Consider the following 14,894-nt stretch of genomic DNA (forward strand, 5'->3'; position numbering starts at 1 on the left):
TGCCACCAAATAAATGAAAAGATACAAACTAGAATCTTCTGATGAAAAAACAAAACAAAAAAGATAATTTTTTGTACAATTTCTAACCTTTTAGTATGATTAGATATTTTGTCCTGGTGAATTTCTTCTATTGCAGTGGGATAACAGGTGATCAAGCTACATCAACATGACAGTTTAGATCATTGTAAGCTATAAAATAGTAAAATGAACCTGTCCTTAATAACTTTGAAAATCATTTTCAGAAATGCATCACCAGTAAATATTAATGTAAGAATAAACAAAAACGTGGGCTTCAAAAGAATGAGTTAGTTCCATATTTATTGATATGGATGGTAAAATGGTAAATGTCTTGTACTTGTATAACATTTTATCAATTTCCACAACCCCAAGCGCTTCACACTATATTCCCCCATTCACCACACGTTCACACTCTGACGATGTTGATCTATGTTAGTAGTCCCAGGTGCCCTGGAGGAGACTGACACAAGCAATGCTGCCATTCATCTGCCATATGGGTTGAAATATGTGTTATGTTTATTATTTAATTATTTGTAATCTAAAGGAACTGTTGTGAGAAAAATACATAAAGAAATATCTGGTTATTGGTTTATGTGGTTTATTCTGTAAAACCTCATATTCTTAAATTCATATTGTTCCAAACTCCCTGCAGGAGTCAGTCAGAGCATTTCCATAGAGAGGCACTTTGCATCAGTAGCACCATGCTCCAGTGCTCTGGGAGAGTTTATAGTCCTGAGAGTTGAACACTGGAGGACTGACAGCTGTCCTTCATGACAACAGAAGACACAGAAATCCTCCTCATCAAAAACATGACTTTGATCTGCGTCCTCATCTGGACTCTCCTCTGCTGCTGCTTCACAGGTAAAGTCCAGAGGATCAAACTCCTCTCCTCTATCAACATCTGTCCCTCTGAAATGAAGCCCACAAAACCATCAAGCTGCTTTATGTTTTTGTCTCTGTGTCCTCAGAGTCCAGAGGTCAGGTCACAGTGACTCAGCCTGCAGCAGTGACAGCTGATCTGGGAGGATCTGCCAGGATCCCCTGCAGAACCAGTCAGAATGTTTATGGCAATATCCATTTAGCCTGGTACCAACAGAAAGATGGACTAACTCCTAAGCTGCTCTTTTATTATGTTGGGAATCGAGTCTCGGGAACTCCAAGTCGTTTTAATGATGGTGGATCAAACTCTGACTTCACTCTGACCATCAGTGGAGTTCAGGCTGAAGATGCTGCAGTTTATTACTGTCAGAGTGTTCATTACATCAACAGCCAGTATGTGTTCACACAGTGAAAAACAGTCGTACAAAAACCTCCCTCAGTCAGGCTGAACAGAAACTGCAGCTGAATGTCACAGCAGACTCTGACACAGCTCACTAAACACACACACACAGAGTAACAATCATTTTATGGAGACAGTTTTTCCTCACAACTAAATTCTAATGAATAGTCCACATTCAAATGTATTGCTGGTTTTGCAGGAAGCTTTGAAGTTAACTTATAGGTTTGAATATTTTAAAACACCTTGAAAAAAAATTCTGGAAGATAAAATTTGAACAAAGATTTAATTTAAATGTCAACATTTAGGTCCAAGTGGAAGAAAACATTGTTAAGAACCTGATGAAGATTTATCTCTCTTGGCTGAACACACATCTTAAGGTTCGGGTTGGAGTTTATTTGTACACTGATACAATTGTTTTGACACAGCAAGGCTTTAACAGAAATTTTAATAAAAAACGTTATGTGAGCCAGATATTGTACACTAAACAGCTTGGTTAGAACAGAAAGTGAATTGAATTATCTAGCTGCTCATTATGTGGCCAACAGCAGAGTTTCAGGGACTCTAAATGGTTTCATAGGCAGTAGATCAAACTCTGACTTCACTCTGACCATCAATAAAGTTCAGGATGAAGATTCTGTCAGAGCGACACTTTCAACAGCCAAGTTGTGTTCACACAGTGGAAAACAATCAATGAACTAACTCATTCAGAATGAATAAAAAAAAACTGATGACTGGTGAAGCTGACTGAATGCAAACACATGAGAACATGACATTCTGTTATTCCTGTAATAATAAATAAATTGTTTTAAATCTATATTTTTTATCTGCCACAGATAAAGTTTAAACATTACAATACAATAAGAAGGAATACAAGTGCAAATAGATTTTAACCTGGTTTTCACAGAGGATCAAAAGTTCATCCCAAAACAAACTCGATTTGACACAGATTAAGATAAATATGTGATCATTATTAAATAACATTAAATAGACCCTGTGTATGGGAGTCCTGACTTGAATCTGATAGAAGGCAGCTAAAGGTCATAAACTCTGAGTTTTACTGTAGTGCTGCTCTCTCTGCAGGTTGGAGGAAATATCCTGACATGTAGCAGGAGATGCAGATTAATAAATCTATGACAGATGTTTCAGCAGAGAAAAGGAGGCGTTATGAGCTGTAGAGCTGAGCTCCATGTGACTGACTCTGTGTGTTTGCATATGTGTCCTGCCTCTCTGCTCCCAGCTGTTAAGAGGTCAGTGTTGATCAGTGGCTGTCCAGGCCTTTCAGAGCCACTGACACACCAGCAGCACAATGATGATGTCACTGACTCTACTGCTGACCACCCTGGAGGAACAAGTAATATACCTGTACTTTTAAAAGGTAAAGGCTGAGGTTTGCTATGTTAAAGTCAAAAGGAACAATGATCAGTGAATCTGGAGTTTTTTGTTTGTTTTTTCCACGTTAGTTATTTAGTTGGCCAGGTGTAACACCTCATCAACACTGGCCTGAGGTGGAATGTAAACAGCGACCAGCAAAAAACAGTAAAACTCTTGCGGTGAATAAAAGGGTTTATAGCTAATGAGTAATGTCTCTGGGTGAGGGCTGCATGATTGTTTTGAGATCTGTACATCAGCCTTCATTTATGTAGAGACATAGTCCGCCTCCTTGTGTTTTAACTGTGAGCTCCGTTATGCAGTCCAGCCGGAGAAGGTTTTGTAAAAATCCACATATATTACAATATTTAATCAAGTCCCATAAAAATATACAATATTTATGCACTGTCGCAGCTGATTTAAAGTATTGATCCTAATTAATTATTTGCAATACCTTAATATCTCTGCAGGATATAATTTGACTGTGTTAATTTTGACCCAGAAATCATCAAACTTTGTCTAAAATAGAGCCAAAAGGAAATTCTAAGCTGTTTAAATGCCTCATTTGAAAATGTCCAGCGCAACAGTTCTAGTAAAGCGAAAAATACATTTAAGTGATAAAGTAAAACAACAATTATTTTTTTTGTCAGTTTTATTTCAGTCATCAAGTTGTACATGAACAGATGAACACTTATGGAAGAAAAACTGAGAGAAACGATTGAAGAGCAAAAACAGAGCAGTAGAAGAAAAAGACCAGCAAACTGCCAGTGAATGAGCTCAGGACTGGGAACACTGGTCTCTGGTCAGCGTCTGTGTGACTGTAGGCTGGGAGCCCTTGGAGGCCTCACAGGTCACAGAGCCCACCTTCCTCCACTGGTCTGCAGGGAGCCTCAGGGTGCTGCTCCAGCTGTAGAGGCCGTCCTTCTGCAGCACCACTCGGCTCTTGTTTTCTTCCCAGGTGAAGCTGCTGCTGCCGTCCAGCGTCCAGGACAGACTCCAGTCTGAGGGGAAGCCCTTGTTGGCCAGACACATGAGGGTGGCCTTCCCCTGCTGCAGCTCCTCACTGGAGGGGGGCAGCACTGTCAGGGTGGGACGGGCATCACCTAGGAGACACCAATCAGGTTAGAGGACAGGAACTAGAATCTAACAACAGTCATTTCAACTCTTGTCCTGTTAGAGTTGATTTTCTCCATAAAGAAGTTTCTGACAGATGTCTTTCTGTTCTAACAGCCACTCAGCTCACGCTCTGTTTCACTTCCCTTTAAAAATTGTTCATGCATATCAGCTCAGGAAGACTGAGAATACAGCTTGAACTAAAATATATCAGTACTGAAATGTAGAAGCAATATATTACGTTTTTACCTGATATTCAAAATAACATCGGTTTTCCTTTTCTTTAACAATGGAATAAATGTTTCTATACAGTTCTATTTATCATATTGTAACATTTTAAATACATTTAAACTGTTCAGTAGCTCTAATCAATATCAGAAGTTTTCTCATGTCTTTCATCAATACTTTGAGATTATGCTTCAAATAACTCAGTAACAAAATGTACGTTCTTGGATGACTGATCCTTATTGTCATGACAATTACTCTTCAAATTGTTGACATTTTACTTCCAGTATTGCTTTACACTTTAACCCTTGTTTTATGGTCTTATTTAAAACACAGTATAAGAAAATAATGAAAATAAAGATATAAATTCTACTTTAAACAGGACACACAGCTATAACTAAAAAACATCTAAACATTCATAGAGGCTGATTCCACGACCCAAAGTCCTCCACAGACATACAAACTGATTGAGCTGCTGAACAGAAACCTTTGACTGCAGAAAGACACAGTTTTCATACATTTTCAGACTAAACTAAACCTTCAGCCTAAGATCATCCACCAAAATTATCACAATTTAGTCTCATCCTTTATCAAAGTGAGATACTCTAAAGAGACAATTATTACTGAATACAAGCTTTTACTGTGACTTACTTCCAACCTCAAGTCTGGTTCCTCAACCAAAAGTCCACCACAGTGATACAAACTCATTGAGCCGCCGTACAAAAACCTCTGACTGTAGAGAGACACGGCTCTCTGACTTTAAGCTAAACTAAACCTACAATTTAGATAAAACACCTATAAAATCTGTCTATGTTCCACCCTGAAGCAGCTCCTATTATGTACAAATTCAGATTTCAGATTTTCATTCACAAAAAGACTTCTTTATTTTGTTAAATATTCTGTTTGTTTGAAACAGAAAATATACATAATTGTTCCAGGTTTCATTTGAAAAAAACATTGACTAAACAAGAATGTTGTTTCTGAAAGAATAGCTTTAAATTTAACTTACTTCCAACCTCCAGTCTGGTTCCTCCACCAAACGTGTACCACAGTGATACAAACTCATTGAGCCGCCGTACAAAAACCTCTGACTTTAGAGAGACACGGCTCACTCGCTTTCATGAAAACAAACTTCATAAATCTGCTGCCTGTGTGATATTAAGTTATTTTAAATCTAGACGTAAACTACTCATAATTATAATTATTATGAGTTCATTATTAATTGATACTTTCATTTACAGCACATAGAATTATAAATAATGTTAGCATGTTTTATCCCCCCAAAAAGTTGTTGTATATAAGCAGTTATTAGTCTAAGGATAAGAGTTTAGATTGATAATTTAATAAATCCCTCTGATAAACTACTATTTAATGCAATGCAGCCTCACAGGGGCACAGTGTCCTGTGTCCGATTCAGGGTTTGGTCACAAGCCTGGATAAATGCAGAGAGTTGCATCAGGAAGGACATCCGGTGAAAAACTTTCACCAAATTGGATTGATTGAGAACAGGGTGAACAATGACCGCTATTGATGCTGGTGGATATTGGCCTACTGTTGGTCAGCAAGGATGAAGAGAAAGAAGAGGAGGAGAAGAAGAAAGACAACAGACTATGACTGAGAGTAGAGACTTTAAATGGAGTTCTCCTACATGGTGATATAATTAGGGATGATCAAAAAGTAGGTGGACAGTCATCCATTGGTGTGGCTGCAGGCCTTTGGCATGCTGAGGTGAGTGAACCTTCATCAGGGCACACAGAGCGTCTGCATGCATGATTAATATTGGTGCTACGGTGGAATAGCGCTGGTGTTAAATCTTTTCTCAGTTTCATATACAGTATGTGTAGTTTACATGGTATCTCAGAGCTGATTTTTTTTTGGATTATGATTACTCATTCAATCTTGGTAGCTTGGTTTAGCTAGTTGTCAAATTGCTTTTCTTTAAAATCAAAGGTGTAGAAAGACATTGCTGGGGCTAAGTCAGTGGATCTTTATGTGCCACTAAAAAAAGGTACTACATACATATGATTTAGATTTGACTTTGTATGTTTCATCCTCATCATTCACAAATATTATGTAAATGTTGGTACAACAAAATTGTCTCTTTTAAATTCCTTTAAAAATATTGGAGGTTTCCAAAGAATTTTATAATAAGTAAAGTCAAATCTATAATCGCAAAACTGCGATGGAATTTGGATGAACTTTCCTCTGATTAGGACAAAATTATCTTTACAGGTACCATCCAACCTATTTTACTGACTCAGAGCCTTTCCCATTGATTCATACTTACTGAAACACCATTGAAATAAATGTAAACTTTGGGGTGGTATATGCTTTTGAAATTATATCAGTTATCTATGAAGTAATCTTATAGAAAGGTAAAGTTACTTTACCACAAAAACTAAATATTGAAAAAAAAATTAAATATAAATAATCAATGGAAAATGATACAAGAGGAGATTGCGCTTAATTAATCATTAAACACTGTTTTAAAAAGTAATCTGAAGAATGTTTCAATAAATCATTAATGGACTTTTGCACATAAACAGAATATTCTGACTGAAAGAGCAACTGCAACTTAAAGATCCCAGCTCCTACAGGGATCACTACAGAGTATTTCCATAGAGAGGCACTTTGCATCAGCAGCACCATGCTCCAGTGCTCTGGGAGAGTTTATAGTCGTGAGAGTTGAACACTGGAGGACTGACAGCTGTCCTTCATGACAACAGAAGACACAGAAATCCTCCTCATCAAAAACATGACTTTGATCTGCGTCCTCATCTGGACTCTCCTCTGCTGCTGCTTCACAGGTAAAGTCCAGAGGATCAAACTCCTCTCCTCTATCAACATCTGTCCCTCTGAAATGAAGCCCACAAAACCATCAAGCTGCTTTATGTTTTTGTCTCTGTGTCCTCAGAGTCCAGAGGTCAGGTCACAGTGACTCAGCCTGCAGCAGTGACAGCTGATCTGGGAGGATCTGCCAGGATCCCCTGTAGGACCAGTCAGAATGTTTATGGCTCTAACCGTTTAGCCTGGTCTCAACAGAAAGATGGACAACCTCCTAAGCTGCTCTTTTACTATGTTGGGAGTCGAGTCTCAGGGACTCCAAGTCGTTTTAATGATGGTGGATCAAACTCTGACTTCACTCTGACCATCAGTGGAGTTCAGGCTGAAGATGCTGCAGTTTATTACTGTCAGAGTTATCATGAAATCAGCAGCCAGTATCTGTTCACACAGTGAAAAACAGTCGTACAAAAACCTCCCTCAGTCAGGCTGAACAGAAACTGAACTGCAGCTGCAGAGACTGATTCTGTTCAGTGATCAAACTAAAACACACCTTCTTGTTTTAATCTGGTAAAATTGACTTCAGAGTTTTTTTTAGAGAAGTATAAAACAATGCTGTTTAAACTTCTAAACTCAAAATATTTTAACTAAATTTTGAAACACTTTGTTAACATCCAAATCTGAAGCTTTTTCAGGCAACTAGACAATGACAATAACCTTTGAGCTTTATGACCTCTACCTCACAGGTGTTTAAAACTGATTTTACAGGAGAGACATAATATCAATATTCCAGTCAATAAATTATTCACTGTGATCAAATAACTACATTACAAACATTGCTGAATCATTACGAGAATAAAATAAAACATGGAGGAAACATATCCGGATTAAATGTGATGAAATCTGTAATAATGCTCAACTTCACATCAAGCTGACTTTTCACATCTTCAGTCCTCTAATGTCACCAAACATGTATTATGACGAATCGTGAAAAGAGATCAACATTTTTTGTTTACCTTTTAACTAATTTTCAACATTTATATAACTATATTGTCTATAGTTTGATAGACAAAGCCAGGTCATATAGTTCAACTAGAAATTTAGGCTCGCCATGGCTCACTGTTCTTCTGTTGTCCTACAATCAGACGATTTTCTTTTTTGATCCGAAACCCCTCAGTGTCTGGAGATAAAGCACAGCATGCAAAGGGATTAAATATGTAAGAAAACATTACAGTGAACATAAAATACTTTTAATCTTATTCTGCAGTAAATAGAGGCTCAATGTGAGTTTCATAAGCAGAAAATTTTTATTGAATACAAAATCAAATATAACTCCCATCATTACATGGTAAAATTATTACTACCGGGTCGTCATTAGTTTAGTGATAAACAAAACTCAAAATATTTTACTGTAATGATCTGTTTTAATAAAATCTAAGTTTAAATTATTGTGAAAACATGTTTTTATCCTATTTTACATTAATCAAAGATGAAGCTGTATGCGGCAGCTAGTGACTGGCTATGACCTTTGACCTTCATGATATCTGATTTACAAACAAAATAAGATAAAATGGAAGTTAAATCATTTTAAATATACAGAGACATAAGCTGTATAATTATACCAATTAAATAAGTCTGGTGTCTCAATAGTTTATCTAACAAATAGTAAACATGAATCAAATCTATAATACAAGTTAAATTGTCAATAAAAAGGTAAAAAAAAACTGAATAATCTCACATTGCTATGTGAGATCTTTCAGCTGCTCACTTGTTCAGGAGTCGCCACAGCAAGTCGTTACAACTTAGACAGAGACTAGGAAGAGTTTTCAAGCCAGATTCCCTTCCTGACACAACCAGAGCTTGAACCTGGGTCCCCTGTATCAAAGATGCAGACTTAGCCCACAGTCACATCAAAGGCTCTATCACAATATGAAGGCTGATACTGTTTTCTTTAAGATATTTTAAATGTAAAACATCAAAATGGATATAACATTTCAAATTGTGGACTAACTACACACAGACTGGTGTTTTCAAGTGTGTGTTTCTGTTAATTAGGATCATTTTCTGCTAACAGTTAATGAAAATGTGATATTAAAGATTAGATTATTACATCAAACTAATAAAAACAGTATTGTGGGCCTAAAGAAAAGTAGGTTATTTTCAAATGTACTTTTAATCTGATAAATGAGCCTCATTGAATTGCGTATTCTAATTAATTGAAAATCAATAGATTAATAGTAATATATTTTCAGAATGAATGAAAAGATTAATCAGCAAGAGGTTCTGTAACTTAAAAGAAATGCTCTGCTGTATTGATTCTAGGCTGATAAAACGTGAATATGGTGTCAAAGGAGGGAGTTATCTCTATGACTTATTTACCTGATCTGCAACAAAAGCTTCTGGAGGTCAGAGGAAGTCAGGAAAGTCGGGGAGAAGATGCCAAGTTTAATGCTGTGTTCAAGGGAGTTCATGGAAAACAGGCAAGGACTTGCTGATTCATTTAAAACCAGCTATTATGTGCAATAGATATTGTTATTGCTTGACATAGCAGAAGAAATTATTAAATGAGCATTAAATCATTATTGCAAACATACCTTTCCTACCTGTTTACTTTGAAGTCTAACTCTTGGACTGAATGTATTTTTACACAGATGCATTCAAATAGTTACCAGAGTAAAGAAATGTATATTATATGTGAATTATGTTCGCCGTTTGGAAATAATTTTGATAAAACTTGCTGCATAATAAAAAAGAGCCCGAACATTCTTCAATCGGGCTGCTCCGGAATGTGACGTCACAAACAGAACGAGTACCGTGCATCCGGCTGCTAACACTATGACTTTCGCTACCGATTTATTAAATTTAATTAATAACTCTTACTCTACGTACAAAAAATGTATTAAAAAAAAGTGTCTGATACATCTACAAACTCCACTGCAAGCATCGGCGACTCCGATACCGAATATATATACGAAGAAATGGAGTTTGAACAAGGTGAACCGGGGGAGACTATATCTAACGCTGCCCAAGACATAGAGCCCATGCTTTATTGTAAGTACCCCTTAAAATCCTCGCTCGTGAAGTGCGAATTGCATAAAACACTTTTGTCACTGCCGGCAATCCAGTCCTTTCTCGTTTCTTTTACAAATTTATCCCATTTCTTTCTTACCTTTTGATCCACCGGCCAAGTATGTAGCGCTACTTTCTGGCCTGCACTAGACCGCGGTGAAGTTGGTTTGACATTGGACATTCATGCTCTGCGGAGTCAGCGGAGCACTCTTGAGAGACAAAAATCAAATCAGATTTGTTGACGGTCCCACCGCGTATGGGAGAAGGGAGCAGCTGAGAGACGCTGGCCGAAGTCGTAGTCCTTCAACCGGTTCAACCGTGAGCTAGATCCCGCTGACCCCGCGGAGCTTGAATGTCCAATGTCAAACCAACTTCACCGCGGTCTGCACTACAGCCACCAACTACGCACCTAGAAGACATTTTATTGTGGACTTAGTTCGGCGATTTTTTTTTTAAAAGCGTTTGCTCAAAGTAGACGTGGATCAGCAGATTTGGTGTGTGAAAGAAGATACTGGAAAACATCCATATATATATCTTTGTTCGCCGTACTGGTTGTACAATGTAAACAGTAAGTAAAACAATAAATATATTTAAATAATAAAGTAAAGGCACAACTATTTTTTTGTCAGTTTTATTTCAATCATCAAGTTGTACATTAACAGATGAACACTTATGGAAGAAACAATGAGAGAAACGATTGAAGAGCAAAAACAGAGCAGTAGCAGAAAAAGACCAGCAAACTCCCAGTGAATGAGCTCAGGACTGGGAACACTGGTCTCTGGTCAGCGTCTGTGTGACTGCAGGCTGGGAGCCCTTGGAGGCCTCACAGGTCACAGAGCCCACCTTCCTCCACTGGTCTGCAGGGAGCCTCAGGGTGCTGCTCCAGCTGTAGAGGCCGTCCTTCTGCAGCACCCCGGGGCTCCTGCTCTGCTCCCAGCTGCTGCTGCTGCTGCTGCTGTCGTCCACCTTCCAGGACAGACTCCAGTCTGAGGGGAAGCCCTTGTTGGCCAGACACATGAGGGTGGCCTTCCCCTGCTGCAGCTCCTCACTGGAGGGGGGCAGCACTGTCAGGGTGGGACGGGCATCACCTAGGAGACACCAATCAGGTTAGAGGACAGGAACTAGAATCTAACAGCAGTCATTTCAACTCTTGTCCTGTTAGAGTTAATTTTCTCCCTAAAGAAGTTTCTGACAGATGTCTTTCTGCTCTAACAGCCACTCAGCTCACGCTCTGTTTCACTTCCCTTTCAAAATTGTTCATGCATATCAGCTCAGGAAGACTGAGAATACAGTTTGAACTAAATTATCTCAGTACTGAAATGTAGAACCAATATATTACGTTTTTACCACATATTCAAAATGACACTGGTTGTCATTTTCTTTAAAACAAAATAAATGCTTATATACACTTCTATATATCATTTAGTAACATTTCAAATACATTTAAAATGTTCAGAAGCTCTGATCAATATCAGAAGTTTTCTCATGTCTTTCATCAATACTTTGAGATTATGCTTCAAATATCTCAGTAACAAAATGTATGTTCTTGGATGACTGATCCTTATTGTCATGACAATTACTCTTAAAATTGTTGACATTTTACTTCCAGTGTTGCTTTACACTTTAACCCCTGTTTTATGATCTTATTTAAAAAAATAATAAAAATAAAGATATAATTTCTACTTTCAACAGGACACAGAACTATAACTAAAAAACATCCAAACATTCACCGAGGCTGATTCCATGACCCAAAGTCCTCCACAGACATATAAACTGATTGAACTGCTGTACAGAAACCTTTGACTGCAGAAAGACACAGTTTTCATACATTTTCAGACTAAACTAAACCTTCAGCCTCAGATTATCCACTAAAATTATCACAATTTAGTCTCATCCTTAATCAAAGTGAGATACTCTAAAGAGACAATTATTACTGAATACAAGCTTTTACTGTGACTTACTTCCAACCTCCAGTCTAGTTCCTCCACCAAAAGTCCACCACAGTGATACAAACTCATTGAGCCGCCGTACAAAAACCTCTGACTGTAGAGAGACACGGCTCTCTGACTTTAGACTAAACTAAACCTACAATTTAGATAAATCACCTATAGAATCTGTCTATGTTTCACCCAGATTTCTGATTTCCATTCACAAAATTACTTCTTTATTTTGCTAAATATTCTGTTTTTTGAAACAGAAAATATACATAATTTTTCCAGGTTTTATATGGAAAAGAATATTGACAAAACAAGAATGCTGCTTGTAAAAGAATAGCCTTAAATTTGACTTACTTCCAACCTCCAGTCTGGTTCCTCCACCAAACGTGTACCACAGTGATACAAACTCATTGAGCCGTCGTACAAAAACCTCTGACTGTAGAGACACGGCTCACTCGCTTTTATGAAAACAAACTTCATTAATCTGCTGCCTGTGTGACATTAAGTTGTTTTAAATCTAGATGTAAACTAGTCAGAATTTGAATTATTATGAATTATTATTATTATTATTATTATTATTATTGATACTGTCATTAGGTCAAGTGGGGCTTAATGGGTTGAGTAGTTGTCTGGCAATCAGAAGGTTGTGGGTTTGATTCCAGCTTCCACTTGCCACATGTCAATGTTCCCCTGGGCAAGGCACTTAACCCCAAATTGCTTACCGAGCTGTGTCTCGGTGTATGGGGAGTGTTGGCCTAGTGGTTAGAGCAGTGTGCTTGCACTGAGAGAAGGATGCAAGTACCCGGTTCGATCCCCAGCGCCTGCATTCTGGGTCCCTGAGCAAGACCCTTCACCCCAGGTTGCTCCCTGGGCGCCGCACATGGCAGCCCACTGCTCCCCAAGGGTGATGGGTTAAAAGCAGAGAACAAATTTTGTTGTAATGTATGTTTCAATGACAGTAAAGATGATATTACTGCTATTACTATTTACAGCACATAGAATTATAAATAACATTATCTCCTCAAACAAAGTTATAAATAAGCAGTTATTAGTCTAAGGAAAAGACTTTAGATTAATAACTTAATAAATCACTCTGGTAAACTACTATCCAATGCAATGCAGCCTCACAGGGGCACAGTGTCCTGTGTTCTATTCAGGGTTTGGTCACAAGCCTGGATAAATGCAGAGAATTGCATCAGGAAGGACATCCGGTGTAAAACCTTTACCAAATTTACCACGTAAGACAATAACATGATCTCCATATTGGATTGATTGAGAACAGGGTGAACAATGACCGCTAATGATGCTGGTGGATATTGGTCTACTGTTGGTCAGCAAGGATGAAGAGAAAGAAGAGGAGGAGAAGAAGAATAACAACAGTCTATGACTGAGAGTAGAAACTTTAAATGGAGTTCTCCAACATGGTGATATAATTAGGGATGATCAGAAAGTAGGTGGAGAGTCATCCATTGGTGTGGCTGCAGGCTTTTGGCATGCTGAGGTGAGTGAACCTTCATCAGGGTACACAGAGCGTCTGCATGCATGATTAACTAATTTATACTGGTGCTACGGTGAAATTGCGCTGGTGTCCAAGCTTTTGCAGTTTTATATACAGTATGTGCAATTTACATGGCATCTCAGAGCTGATTTTTACGGGGTATAATTGCTCATTCTTTCTTGGTAGCTTGGTTTAGCTAGTCGTCAAATTGCTTTTCTTTAAAATCAAAGGTGTAGAAAGACATTGCTGGGGCTAAGCCAGCGAATCTTTATATGCCACTAAAATAAAGGTATTACATACATATGATTTTGATTTGACTTTGTACGTTTCATCCTCATAATTCATAAATATTATGTAAATGTTGGTACAATAAAATTGTCTCTTTTAAATGCCTTTAAAAATATTGGAGGTTTCCAAAGAATTTTATAATAAGTAAAGTCAAATCTATAATTGCAAAACTGCAGTGAAGTTTGGATGAAGTTTATTCTGATTAGGACAAAATTATCTTTAAAGGTACCATCCAAGCTATTGTACCGACAGAGAGCCTTTCACAGTGATTCATACTTACTGAAACACCATTGAAACAAATTTGGGAGCTATATGCTCTTGAAATTATATCAGTTATCTGCAAAGTAAACTTATAGAAAAAAAAAGTAACATTATCACAAAAACTAAATATTGAAACAATTTGAAATATAAATTACGGCCGCAGCGCTTTGCTGCTCGGGCCTAAAAATGGAAAGATGTTAAAAGTGAAGATTGGGCTTGATATATCGTTAAAAACAGTTTTGAAAAGTAATGTGAAGAATATTTTCTATACATCATTGATGGGATTTTGCACAGAAACAGAATATTCTGACTGAAAGAGCAACTGCAACTTAAAGATCCCAGTTCCTACAGGAATCACTACAGAACATTTCCATAGAGAGGCACTTTGCATCAGCAGCACCATGCTCCAGTGCTCTGGGAGAGTTTATAGTCCTGAGAGTTGAACACTGGAGGACTGACAGCTGTCCTTCATGACAACAGAAGACACAGAAATCCTCCTCATCAAAAACATGACTTTGATCTGCGTCCTCATCTGGACTCTCCTCTGCTGCTGCTTCACAGGTAAAGTCCAGAGGATCAAACTCCTCTCCTCTATCAACATCTGTCCCTCTGAAATGAAGCCCACAAAACCATCAAGCTGCTTTATGTTTTTGTCTCTGTGTCCTCAGAGTCCAGAGGTCAGGTCACAGTGACTCAGCCTGCAGCAGTGACAGCTGATCTGGGAGGATCTGCCAGGATCCCCTGTAGGAACAGTCAGAATGTTTATGTTTACAACAGCAACCACCATCTAGCCTGGTATCAACAGAAAGATGGACAAACTCCTAAGAGGCTCATTTATGCTTCCAGCTCTCGATACTCAGGGACTCCAAGTCGTTTTACAGGCAGTGGATCAAACTCTGACTTCACTCTGACCATCAGTGGAGTTCAGGCTGAAGATGCTGCAGTTTATTACTGTCAGAGTGGTCACTGGATCAACAGCCAGCATGTGTTCACACAGTGAAAAACAGTCGTACAAAAACCTCCCTCAGTCAGGCTGAACAGAACTGCAGCTGAATGT

General features: G+C 38.1%; 5 gene segments (V, D, J or C); 3 read left to right on the forward strand and 2 right to left on the reverse strand.

Moving 5' to 3' along the window:
• The first annotated feature begins 718 nt into the window (after positions 1 to 718).
• LOC118565295 lies at positions 719 to 1,378 on the forward strand. The segment is given in 2 exon segments: positions 719 to 879; positions 987 to 1,378. Coding segments are annotated over 2 exon segments (414 nt in total).
• Positions 1,379 to 3,304: 1,926 nt separating this feature from the next.
• LOC118565469 lies at positions 3,305 to 5,471 on the reverse strand. The segment is given in 3 exon segments: positions 3,305 to 3,768; positions 5,013 to 5,044; positions 5,392 to 5,471. Coding segments are annotated over 3 exon segments (438 nt in total).
• Positions 5,472 to 6,688: 1,217 nt separating this feature from the next.
• On the forward strand, positions 6,689 to 7,255 carry LOC118565294. The segment is given in 2 exon segments: positions 6,689 to 6,810; positions 6,918 to 7,255. Coding segments are annotated over 2 exon segments (414 nt in total).
• A 3,213-nt stretch (positions 7,256 to 10,468) lies between these two features.
• On the reverse strand, positions 10,469 to 13,052 carry LOC118565470. The segment is given in 3 exon segments: positions 10,469 to 10,941; positions 12,145 to 12,196; positions 13,026 to 13,052. Coding segments are annotated over 3 exon segments (411 nt in total).
• A 1,294-nt stretch (positions 13,053 to 14,346) lies between these two features.
• LOC118565471 lies at positions 14,347 to 14,837 on the forward strand. The segment is given in 2 exon segments: positions 14,347 to 14,398; positions 14,506 to 14,837. Coding segments are annotated over 2 exon segments (384 nt in total).
• Positions 14,838 to 14,894: the final 57 nt, after the last annotated feature.

Source organism: Fundulus heteroclitus, chromosome 13 (genome assembly GCF_011125445.2).
Source record: "Fundulus heteroclitus isolate FHET01 chromosome 13, MU-UCD_Fhet_4.1, whole genome shotgun sequence".
Taxonomy (NCBI): Eukaryota; Metazoa; Chordata; class Actinopteri; order Cyprinodontiformes; family Fundulidae; genus Fundulus; species Fundulus heteroclitus.